The sequence below is a fragment of the Microcebus murinus genome, chromosome 4 (genome assembly GCF_040939455.1).
Source record: "Microcebus murinus isolate Inina chromosome 4, M.murinus_Inina_mat1.0, whole genome shotgun sequence".
NCBI lineage: Eukaryota > Metazoa > Chordata > Mammalia > Primates > Cheirogaleidae > Microcebus > Microcebus murinus.
The window spans coordinates 8,619,537-8,632,114 of record NC_134107.1 but is presented as its reverse complement, the minus strand read 5'-3'; the positions used below and the strand labels follow the sequence as shown (position 1 = coordinate 8,632,114).

General features: G+C 59.1%; 1 protein-coding gene across 2 annotated transcripts in view; it reads right to left on the bottom strand.

The window, feature by feature from the left end:
- The window catches only part of LRP5 (LDL receptor related protein 5), a 105,446-nt gene that overhangs the window by 10,109 nt on the left and 82,759 nt on the right, over positions 1-12,578 (bottom strand). For both annotated transcript variants that reach the window (XM_076001696.1, XM_076001697.1), the window contains 5 exons: positions 12,178-12,377; positions 7,787-7,995; positions 6,146-6,336; positions 5,281-5,490; positions 1,594-1,719 (listed from right to left, as the gene is read on the bottom strand). In XM_076001696.1, coding sequence (XP_075857811.1) covers positions 1,594-1,719; positions 5,281-5,490; positions 6,146-6,336; positions 7,787-7,995; positions 12,178-12,377 — 936 coding nt within the window. The remainder of the gene's footprint in view (positions 1-1,593; positions 1,720-5,280; positions 5,491-6,145; positions 6,337-7,786; positions 7,996-12,177; positions 12,378-12,578) is intronic.

The following is a 12,578-nucleotide window of genomic DNA, read 5'->3' as shown; positions in this document are numbered from 1 at the left end:
CGCCCGGGGAGCACCTGGCCACGGAGACACCCGCCTGGCGCGGAACGAAGGCAGGGCGCGGCAGGTGGCCTCTGCGGGACGACCCGCACCTGTCTGTCTGTGCTTCGCTGCAGAGGGGAAAGAGGCTGGCCGGGAACCTGGTCTCTCAGCAGCAGGCACTACCCCACCCACGGCAGAGGAGCCTGGGCAGGGAACTCGGCCCTGACTGCTGAGAAGCCTGGCAAGTCCCCCTTCCTCCAGGCCTCGGGGCCCCAGGCCGGGCTGTGGTGGGAGGCAGGGCAAGAGAAAGCTCCGGAAGGATGGTCCCTGGGGTCTCCCCTCCCTGAGCTCCTGGGCAGTGGCCAGTCTCTTCAGGAGCAAAACAAACCGCTGGAAAGAACGGGTGTCCACACGCCGAGCCGTGTGTGCGGGTGTGCGGCCGTCCCTGTGTGTAGGATGGGGGTGGGGACAAGGAGGACGCCGACCCCCTAGTGGCTCACAGAGGGGAAGGGGAGCTGAGCCGAGCACAGAAACCACACGATCGGTCCAAGGCTGTCGGGAGCAGCAGAGAGGAAGCCCTGGGGGGTGGGCTTCACCAGGGTGATGATCAAGATGGTCACTTTTATTACAACTGCACCCCCGTGACGCAGCACCTGGCATTCCTGCACGTCACATGTCGGGGACCAGAGGAAGTGCTTGGATGCTTGGTGCTCAGCACAACCCGCTAGGTAAGTGCTCTCAGTCTCATGGAGGAGAAAACAGAGACTGAAAGAGGGCCAGTGACAGCCAGGTCGCTCAGCTGGGAAGTGGCAGAGCTGGGATTTGAATCCAGGTCTCTTTGAAGCCAACGGCCACATTCTTCACCACCCCCTCCCACCACCTCCACCACCAAGCCCTAGGGGAGAAGAGGGTCAGGGGAGAAGAGGGAGAAAGAACTACAAGCAGAAACAGACAAATCCACTATGGGACTTGGAGACTCCATGGCCCCATCAATCACCGACAGCTCGAGCAGGCAGTCGGGAAAGCTACAGACGCCCTCATCAGTGCTATCAATCAACTGGATCTAACTGACATTTCCAGAACATTCCACCCAACAACAGCAGAATCCACACACTTCTCAAGTGCACATGGAACATTCACCAAGATAGACCACATGCTGGGCCATAAAACACACCTGACACATTCAAAGTAATAGAAATCATACAAAATAGGCTCTCAGACCACAGTGGAATTAAACCAGAAATCAGTAACAGAGAGATAGCTAGAAAATACCCACCTATTTGAAGACTAACAACACTTCTACATAATACATGGGCTAAAGAAGTCATTTTAAGAGAAATATAAAAATGTATGAATTATCTGAAAATGAAAATACAAATTATCAAAATTCGTGGGATGCAGGAAAAGCAGTGCTTAGAGGAAAATTCATAGTACCGAATAATACATTATATAATATATCACACAAGAAATCAGAGCAAAGGAAGAGACAATCTGATTTGGAGACTGGATGCCATGGGAATATGATTTTTAAAAGGATGCCAGGCAATAATCTAGCAGGCAGAGAATCAGGTCCCTGAATGTCACCCCAACAGAAAGCACCAAGGTCACACCTACCACCACAGGTCAGCAAGTTCTGCAGGAGCACGAGGTGGACTGGGCATGAGCACCGAGGTGTCCCGTCACCCTTGGCGATACAGATGTGGGAGCAACCGCCGTTGTCACGGGCACATGGGTGGGCAGCTGCAGGGACAAAACAAGACAGGGGAGGTCAGGCTCTGCCTCCCACCTCAGAACTGCAGTCTGGAAGGTGGAAGAGATGGGGGCTAGGAGAGAATTCACAAGAACTGGCCCTCCTGTAGGCCAGGCCCCTATGGGTGATCCTCTCACTTAATCCTATGGACAGCCTACAGTCTGTTTCTAGTGACATGGAAGCTGACACAAAAATGGCAGCTGGAAGCAGTTATTGAACTTGCCTAACATCACAGCCCAGCCGCACCAGCCCCCAAGGAACCCACATCCTGCACTGCCCATCTGTCTCTCTCTCATGGTATGGGGGGGGGGTGGTGCCTCCACACCCGAAACGAGATGCCCATGTCCTAACCCAGGGAGTCTGTGAGTGTAACCTTATTTGGAAAAAGGGTCTTTGCAGATGGAATTAAGGTAAGGACCTCAAGATGAGGTCCATCCTGGATTATGTGGGTGGGCCCTAATTACAATGACAAGTGTCTTTATAGGAGGTGACAGAAGAGATAAAGACACAGGCAGAGGAGACGGCCACATGAAGACAGAGGCAGAGGTGGGAGTGATGCAGCCACAAGCCACGGAAACACCTGCAACCGCCAGTCCTGGAAGGGGCAAGGGACCAGCCCTCCCCCGGAGCCCACAGCACGGCCCTGCCAACACCTTGATCTTGGACTTCTGGCCTCCAGGACACTGGGAGAGTAAACTTCGGCTGCTTTAAGTCACTCAGTTTGTGGTCATTGGTCACGGCAGCTCTGGGACACTATACACACAGGAATTTAGCAGCAAAGGACCAAGTCCTGGGAAACTCAGTTAACCAAACGTGCCCAACGACCTGAACAGCAGGAAGGGGGCAGCTGGGAGGGTAGGCTGACCACCCCCAGGTTAGCAGAAATGGCAGAAAACACGCCACACTCCCCACCCTTCCCTTCCCCACCCAGAAAAATATAAAGCGTCCCTCCTCAACCTCAAGGATTAGGTGTTTGTTAAAAATGGCAACTCATGATTTAGAGCCAGGGTCAGCAAACTTCTTCTATGAAGAGCCAAAAAGTTAACAATTTTCATTTTGTGGGCTGGCTCATCTCTCCCACAACTACTCAATTCTGCCAGTCGTAGCACAAAGGCAGCCTTGGATGGTACAGAAGTGAACAGGTGCAGCTGTGTGCCAATAAAACTGTACTTACAAACACAGACAACAATCTGGATTTGGCCCCTGTGCCCAGCTCTGGTTTAGAGTTTAGCTATGCGATCTCATGGGAAAGCAGGCTGAATGGCCCACACCCCAAGTAAACAGAGAACTCATCTAAGCCTCTCTCGCCCTCACCAAAAACAAGGAGAGGCTCCATGTCACCCGAGACGTCTCGCAAGAGCACCCACGGGGATGTCTTGGCTTCCAGCCTGATCCCTGCTCAAACGTGTCCTGGGTCCCCCATCCCCCCAGCTCTAAGGGGCAGCTGGTCAGTGCTCCTGGCTCTGTCGACAGGCAACAGATTTAGATGTTCGTGGGCTCCGTGTTCACCACGCTGACCACCTGCCAGCAATGCTGAAGGCCCACGACACCCAGCATCTGCGACTGTGCTGGGGATGGCATAAGGGACCAGGAAAACACAGATGTGCTAACCTATATCCACCAGGTGCCTCGACTGTCCAGAAGTTATCGTCCCCAGGACCTAGCCAAGAACTCACAAGGACAGCAGAGCAGGGAGCCCTGCAACCCCACCCCGACTGATGTGCTCGTATTTTACACTCAACTCTGCTGACTGTGGATGCCAACATGCCCAGCCCACAGCAGACAAGCCACAGGGAGTCCAACAGCCAAACCACAGGCTCCGGCCATAAACCCAAGCCTCTCCCTACTTATGAGCCAGGTGGCAGGCGACAAGTTAATGCCCTTTCTGCACCTTGCTGTTCTCAGCTGTAAAATGGGATTACTGTGCAATAACATGTGTAGTGTACTAACATGCTACGCATAGGTCATGCCACAGGGTCAAATCACGGTGCCAGCCACGGGCAGAGCTGGGCGCCGAGCCGAGTGAGGCGGGAGGATTAGGAGCAGTTACTGAGACAGAGGGGAGGGTGACAGAGAGAAGGACTCTAGAGGGCCATGAGCGTGGCTGCAAGGAGCAAGGGGAGGCTGGCAAGGCAGGCGGGCAGCCCCAGTGCCTGGAAGGCCACAGCTTGAAGGGGCTGCCCTGAGTCGGAGGCACCTGGTACGTTCCAGGCAAGCAGGGTGGAGACGGGTGGTAGCTGGAACCTAGCAACAGGTGCCTTTTGGACAAGACCACCTGCCAGCTGCATGGCACAGAGCTGAGGGCACAAGAGAGGAAGCAGCCAGGCCAGGGGGAGGCCTAGAGGGAGGGCGGGGCTGGGACCAGGGGGAGGCAGTGAACAGAGCTCCACCGGACCCCAGAGTCCACAGGATCAGAGGCGGACAAGACACCATGCAGGGAGTGGAGCGGAGAGAGGTGACAGAGGTGAGACTGGGGACTGTCCCCAGCCCCCATCCACTGGAGGTGTGTCTGCCACGTGGCCAGACCACGGGCGGCACAGGACAGGGACAGCCCTGCTCACTGCTCTGTGCCCAGTGCCAAGCACCCAGCTTGCAGCACGAGTGCATTCGCTGAATGGAGAGAGAGGAAGCAAGAGGACAGACAGACAGACGCTTGTGCACACCCTTTCCCACACAGCTGGCCTTCTACAGAGCGGGAGGAGGAAACGAGAGGTCCCAGCTGCAGAGGCCCCTCACTCCCAAGCCCAGGGGTGCAGCAAGGCAGCGGCAGGCAGAATCCTAAAATGCCCCCCAGATTTCCCACCCTGACCCCCAGCCCGTAGCTGCGAAGAGCTCTCAGGCCTGTGGCTGTGCTACCTCACGTGGCAAAAGGGATTTTGTGGATTTTAGTGATTAAGGTCACGAATAGGTTGACTTTGAGTTCATCAAAGGAGAGACCCCCCTGAAGGTGGGCCGGGTCTCAACAGATCCGTTCAAATGGGAGAGGGCTCCCCGCCTGACAGGAGAAGGGGATGTCAGAGGGGCTGATACAGGTGCCACGGGCGGGGACCTGGGGTGGCCTCTAGGAGCTGAGAGTGGTCCCCGGCCCACAGCCAGAAAGAAAACAGGCCTCAGTGCACCACCAGCAACCCCCTGAAAGAGCGTGGAAACAGATTTCTGCCCAGAGCTGCAGCTGAGGGCCTGGCCCGGCCAATGCCTTGACGTTGGCCCCATGAGGACCTGAGCAGAGAACCCAGGTGAGCCACACTGCGCCTGCACTTCCGGCTCACAGAGCTGCGGGACAGCAAGTGGCTGTTGCCTTAAAGTGCTAAGTTCCTGGTGATTTGTTCTGCAGCAAAAGAAAACGACCACCGCTGGATGCCTCGGGCCATCCGGGCACCCTCTGAACTCTAGGGTCCAGCTGAGCCCACCGCCTGGCTGAGGTCAGGAGGGCTCGCACCCTGGCCTTCCTCCAAGGGGCTGGTTCAGGGGTCACTGTGCTATGGGCAGACATTTGCCCTCCCCAAAGGGACCCCTGCCCACTCCACCACCCGCTGCCGGCCCCCACATACAGAACTCCTCCAGGCTGACTTCCTCCACGCCGTGGATGCCCGTGAGGTGGGCCACACGGCCCTGCACTCGTGTCCGCTTGTCCCCGGTGGTCTTCTCCACACGCTCAATCATCTGCTGCTGGCGGTCGATCCAGTAGAGGTGCTTGCCCAGCACGGTCAGGCCCACGGGCTGCACGATGTTGGCGTCCTCCAGCGTCAGGCGGTTGGCCCCTGCAAGCGGGTGGAGCCCCCTGAGTGGTGGCTGACCTCAAGGGCTCGCCCCGCGCTCGGTCCGGGAGAACACAGGTTGAAAGAGAGGGCCGCCGGGGAGCCTGCACTCTGGCCAGGGCTGGGAGCCGGGCAGACTCCCTGGAAGCAGGCAGATCCGGGACAAGCCCGCAGACAGCCCCACTCCCGCCCGGGCTGGCCTCGGGATCACGGCCACCGGCCCCAACTGTGGATTGTCACTGGTCTCTGCAAGCACAGCACCCCCCAGCCCGCTGCAAAGGACAGCCAGGAGACCTGAGCCCCTCTCGGTCCAAGGGGCCCACAGTGGAGCAGCCCACAGTGCCAGCACAGGTGGGGCGGAGGCCAGGGTGCAACCCTGCTCCGTCCGTCCCCTGCTGCGGGCCCCGAGCAACTGGCTCACCCTCTCCGAGCCCCATCTCCTGCCTCTGCCGCGTAGGGCTCACCTGGAACCCACATCCTGGAGCTCTCAGGTTGGGACTGTGCACCAAACACACAAAGCCCCAGCACAGCGCAAGTCCCGGACAACGTGGCAGCCGCCACCGTTCCTGATGACGGAAGGCCGGGTGTCCAGGGGAAGGGCAGGCCCGTGGGCTGCCGAGGGACACGGCGCTGGGAAGGAGGCCCTGGGGGGACGCACCTGACAGGTCGCAGCTCTCGATGCGCTTCAGGTCCGCGTCCACCCAGAAGAGCTTGCCCAGCGTGTTGTCCACCACCAGGGCCACGGGGCGGATGAGGCCCGTGGTGAACAGGACCTCGCGCTCCGTGCCGTCCAGGGCCGCGCGCTCGATCTTGGCCGCGCGGTCCTGCATGTTCGTGAAGTACAGGTACCTGCGGGAGGGCAGTGGGTGAGGGGCAGGCGCCAGGGGGTTCCTGCTGCTGCCGACTACGCCCCCTCCGCCAGCCCCGAGCTCACGGAAGCGCCAGGCGGCCCGAACCTGCGGTGTCCAGGGCATCGGCTGGGCTGTGGACAGTTTCAGATTAGAAGGCCCCGGCCTCTGGCAGCCAGCCCAAGGCTGACAGGTCACGTCCTGCCCTGGGTTCAACAGCGTCCCCCAAAAGCTCCTGTCCACCCAGAGCCTCAGAACGTAAGCTTGTTTGGAAACAGGGTCTTTGCAAATGCAATTAGGGATCAAGCTGAGAACACACTGGGTTAGGTCTAAATCCCATCCCAGCGCTATGAAAATAGAACATGCCACCGTGCAGTGAGCCGCGGAGACGGGAGCGATGCCACAGGTTAAACGACGCCTGCAGCCACCAGACGCTGGAAGATTCCCCCCCAGAACATTCCGAGGGACGGTGGCCCTGCCAACACCCTGATTCAGACTTCTGGCCTTTGGGACTATGAGGGAACAAATGTCTGTTATTCTAAGACACTTGGTCTGTGGGAATTTGTGACAGCCACCACTGGAAACTAACGTCCCCGGCTGCTACAGAGCCCGGGCATCCCGGGGGCCAGCGCACCGGCACCTGGACAGCGCCTCAAATGACAGGGGCCTCCGCTCACAGCGCCCTTGTGCGCCGCACACCCCTCACTACTGTCGTCTTCACTTTTACAGACCAGGAAACTGAGTCTCCGAGAGGTGACGCTGCCTGCCCCAGGTCACACGCAGTCAGTGACGGGGTCAGGATGCAAACTCAGGGCTCCCACCCGGCCCGGGCCCCGGGCTGGCCGTAGCGCCCGTCTTTCAGCCCCACAGGGACCAGCAGAGGATCACCTGCTCTTGTCCCCAACCTTCCCATGCTCAGTTTGCCCCTGAGCTTCATGTTGTGTGGCTTTAGGTCCCCTCCCGCCCTGGCGACTCCCTCTGGGGACTCCCAAGTCTACCAACATGCCCTGGGTGCTCTCCCACCGACCAGGAACGCTGAGGACCAGCAGTGGCAGTGTCGGGGCCTTTGGGGAGGCAGAAGCCCCCAGAGCTCCCCGCAGCGGAACATGCGTGAGGGAACAAACCGCCACCGCCTGGAATGTCGAGGTGGGATGGGGCTCCTGCACAGGGTCCAAGTCTGACGGGGATGGCACCAAGCCCACCGAGCCCAACGCACACCTGCCCGGTGCCGAGCTCCCACCAAAGTCTCTCCCACAGAGAGACTTCAAAGCCCCCTCCCCGAGTGCCGGAAGGGGGTGGGGCGTTTCCGTGCTCCTGCTCTGACTGCGCAGGCCGGGGCTCTGGAAAAGGCCCCCCTCCTCCGCCACAGTTGGCCGGGCACGCCTGGGGAGCAGCACCCAGGCCCCACCCCCACAGCACCCCCACCCCCGCCCACCCTGCCGGCCTCCTACCCTCGTTCTGCGTTGACGACGATGGCCCTTGGTTTGTCACGGTCCCCACGGAGCACCACCCCCATGGCGTCCCCACTCAGCCGGTGGACGTTGATGGTGTTGGTGGCCTCGCACGTCCAGAAGAGCGTGCGGCTGTAGATGTCAACGCTGAGGTCGTGCGGCTGCCGGTCTGGGTTCTGGCCCTGGCTTGGCGAGGCCAAGACGAACGGCTGTAAGCAAAGAAGCAAAGCGCACACGTCAGGGACGCTCATGCCCCCGCGGAGGGGACAGCCCGGGGAGGGCGGAGCCCACAGGTCCTGAGTTTATCCTGGAAGTCAAAATTCTAACACTGGTGGGGACCTTTAACCTTTCCTGTCCAATCCGTCTTAGCCACGTGCCCGTCTAGGAGTGCAGAGGGATGCGGGCACCAGCCGCGGGAATACGTCTGTCATTCTGTCAGATGTCGGCCCCGTCAGCGACCCCGCCAGAGGGGCCTGGTGTGCCCACCAGACTGGTGCTGTCCCTGCTCACAGACGCCCACCGACCGCTGAGCAGCTGCCAGGACCACACAGCTCCTTCTCAAGGCATCCTCCCTCCTCCTTTTCCATTTTCTAGGACTCATGCTTTTCACTTAAGACCCTCCAATCTTGTTTTCTCCGCGTAGAGTATCAGCGCAGTGGACGTGGGGACCGGGGGGCACCTGTCACCACCGCCTTCCCAAGGGAAACGGGCAGGGGTGCGGGCCAGGCGTGCAGCGCAGGGGCAGGGAGGGCACAGGGGTGACCCGCAGGGCCAGCCGCGCCTCTCAGACCCAAAGCCGGCTCTCCCTGTCTGCACTTCCGGGGGTCTCTGCCGAGGAGGTCCTCCCGAACGCCACTGACCCCACGCCGTCTGCTGTGACTCAGGGATGAGCCGTGGTTTTTGGAGAGACAGAGAATCCCCTACACGTGTCTTTGTAGGTGGAAGGAGGGCTGAGCCCAGAGTCTCACGTTCACTCCCCCCTCCAGACCCTGGTGCCCTGGTGGACCTGGTCCCTTGGGCGACACCAAAAGACAGCTGTGCTCTGGTTCTCAGGGGGCCTTGCCTGGTGCAAAGGAACACCCGGGCTGCTGCCACCCACAGTGTGGATGAAACGCCCCTTCCCCTACGCAGGGAAGGGGGCCAACACCTCTGCTCTGTTCCCTTCCAGACGCAGAGGGAATTATCTTAGGGTGACGCTCTGATCACTGGTCATTTTTGGCTTTCTTTATCTGCCTCTTTCAGCAGTTAGGAAAACAAGAAGTCTCCAGGCGGGCAGGAGGGGGCCTGCAGCCAAGGAGTAGCCCCTTCCCCAGGCCCAGCCTCCTGGACCCAGCCCCTCCCCCACACACGCACAGCAGCGGGGCGGCCGCAAGGGCATCACTTTCATCAGGACCAGAAGCATCACCATGAAGGGTCACGTGTCTACGTGTCTTTGCAGGTAACGACATCCACATCCCACAGAGCTGCGGACCCCGGGGGGGCCATGCGTCACCTCCAACTGAACACACTCCTTCCCCAAAGCCACAGAGCGCCCTGGCTGGGGACGCCAGCCTGGTGCAGCCCAGAGGTCAGAAGAGGAGCAAGAGTCCGGCTGACCCTGGGCCAAGTCGGGCCGACTGCAGGGGTCTGCGGGAGCCGGACGCAAAACCAGGCTTGACAAAGCCACACACCAAGCTCCACACAGATGACCAGTCTCACAAAACCTGAGCTCCAGCCAGGCACAGTGGCTCACGTGAACCTGTAATCCTAGCACGCTGGGAGGCCGAGGCGGGAGGATCACTCAAGGTCAGGAGTTCGAAACCAGCCTGAGCAAGAGCAAGACCCCCGTCTCTACTAAACATAGAAACAAATTAATTGGACAACTAAAAATACATAGAAAAAATTAGCCGGGCATGGTGGCGCATGCCTGTAGTCCCAGCTACTCGGGAGGCTGAGGCAGGAGGATCGCTTGAGAGCCCAGGAGTTTGAGGTTGCCGTGAGCTGGGCTGACGCCATGGCACTCTAGCCCGGGTGACAGAGTGAGACTCTGTCTTAAAAAAAAATAACAACAACAAAAAAACCTGTGCTCCAATTTTAACATAAGTAATAACACTTACGTCAGCGCAGAACTTCTTAACAGAATCCTGTTCAACACCACAATCAATACCCGCTTTCCGCCCCAGCGCGAAGTCTCAGCCCGCAGAACCGTCCCTGGCGGCGGTATTCAGGGCAGCCGCAGGGTAGATGCAACGCAGCGTCCACTGCCGAAACGTGGCCCGTCCACGCGAGGGAAGGAAGGTCTGATGCGCACTACCGCAGGGACCAGCCCCGAGGACAGCACGCTGAGTAAATCAAGCCAGACACAAACGGACAGACACCGTCCGATCCCGGGGCAGCCACATTCGCAGACAGAAAGCGGAGTGGCGGGTCAGAGGGATGGCAGTTAGTGCTCAGCAGGCACGGAGCCTCCGTCTGGGAAGACGGACCTTTCTGGACGTGGAGGGTGGAGACAGCTGCACAGCTACATAAATGCACTTAGTGCCACCAACCCGTGTGTTAATACTGTAATGCATTTAACAGTGAAAATGGTAAACTTTATGTTTTATATGTCTGCCGCAATAAGAAAGTAACAAATAGAAAAGAAAACCTCAGCCAACTGGATCATGATTTAAACATCATCTCCAGGGAGGGGGTGGGGGGCAGCCATAATAAAGAATTAAAGCCAAGCCCTGCAGGAGTGGGGCCAGCAAGAGACAAGACGGGAAGGCAGTTTCCTAAATAAGCCGAACCCCAGAAGCTGTTCCCTAGGAGGGTTTTCTTCAAAGTCTTTACCCACTTCTGCCTGGATGCCATAAAGGGACCCTCTCCGATGAGACTCTAAGGCAATTAGCACCCGGCGCTCTCTCTGCAGGGAGCCGCCATCCTCAATTAACACCTCCCTGCTCCGAAGGCTTCCCTGCCACTGCCACCTGCGCCCAGTGGGATGAAAGGAACCCATTTCCTCCATGACTCTGCTCCCCCAGAGACGACTGTCACAGCTGTCCGGGCACGGCTGGGGACTTCGATTTGATTGGCTTTTGCCATCAACCGAGGACACGGAGCTCACACTGTGACTTAACTCACAACCGTGGCCGGATGAAGGCTCTGGTGGAAAGGGGTGTCCCGCTCACGGGCAGGACAGCAAAATCGGCTTTGTGGACACCGAGAATCTTCTGCAAGTCCCTACAGACGAGCGTTTCTCTGCCTCGCTGTCAGACACATACCGAGATTTCACCAAGACAACAAACCTAAGCTCCTGCGCTGGCCCCTCGGTGGAGAGAGCGGCCGCTCGCTCCGGCAGCTTCCGGGAACGAGTCTACAGAAGACGGCACCGCGCACCAGCCAGGCACGTCCTCGGATCCCACACGAGGACCGCGCTGTGCCCCTGCTGCCCACTGCTAGGAGGAGGTGCCAGGTGGGCCGCGGCCACAGGGAGCAGACACCTGCCTGGGGCAGGTCGCACGAGTACGGCCGTCAGTTCTGCCACAACACTCATTTTGAAAACGCAGATTTGTTTCCCTGCAGTCATGTATCAGGGGACAACTGGAACGTGGCACAGATTTCCCGTTTGCTTCCGCATAACTTCACCTGGGAGAAACAGGTGAGCGCAGAAAAAGCCACGCCAGGCACAGAGCCCAGTACAGACACACAACACACTCACCTCCGCCTTCCACCCACCTCCCCGGGTCACCGCGGGGGCTACGAGCCACCCATGCCTGGGGTTAGAACTTTCCATCCGACCCCACACAATCCTCCTTCCCCCATTTCCCAGGCGCCGCGACCCTCCCAGAGCTCACGCCCACGGCCCACTGCGGGTCTGTTCAAGGAAAAGCACCGTGTTTATTATAGTGTTTGCATGCACACATCTAGGATACGTGTACTTAGCATGTGCAAATACATGTATTCATCTGGCATTTGCCAGCTTATCTCTTTTGTTGTGTGTCACTGGTGGGGTTTTGGACGTCGTACCCCGGCCCCCCTTCCCATAAATTGTGTTTCTACCACGCGATTCGGCACGGCACGGTGCATGCTCTGCACTGTAGCAGAAATGACTGTGCAATTCCTAGGAAATAGAAGACAAATCCGGAGTCACCAATACCAACTGCCCCTGCAAAACACAAAACTGCCCTGGGAGGAAAAAATCCTGTGGGTTTTGACCCCAACCACGACCACTGACACAGCTGGGAAATCAGGCCGTCTAAGGTTTCCCCCCACTCGGGGTTATACCCTGCGATTCCGCAATCGAAGCCCAAATCGCCGTTTACCTAGGCCTGCTCTGCCGGCCCCTCTGCCAAGAAAAGGGGGCAGCAGCCTGGGAACCGCCAGGGAGCTCCGCGCGGAAGCGTCCCCACGCCCCCCAGCGGCCCACTTGCCTGGGTCCCGTCGTCCCGGGCGCGCTTGATGTTCTGGCGCCCGTCCACCCAGTAGATGAACTTGTCCAGGGGGTCGTAGTCGATGGCCTTGACATTCCGCAGCCCGTGCAGGGGCAGGATGAGGTCCGGGCTGTGCTGGTCGTCTGGGATCATCCGGCTGATGGCGCATTTCTGGCTGAACAGCAAGAAGGAGGTGGGAGCTGCAGGGGGCAGAGACGGGAGGGACAGGCGTCAGGGCCTGGAGGCTGGCCAGGGAGCGGCGGGGCGGACGGCACGCCACTCCATCGTGGCTGGGACGCCTGCACACGCCCCTGCCAGCCGGCCCCGGGAAGGACGGGGGCACTGGGGAATTCTACTCTCCGTGTTACCTGTGTCTCTGAGGTGTCAAAGGGCATGTGTTA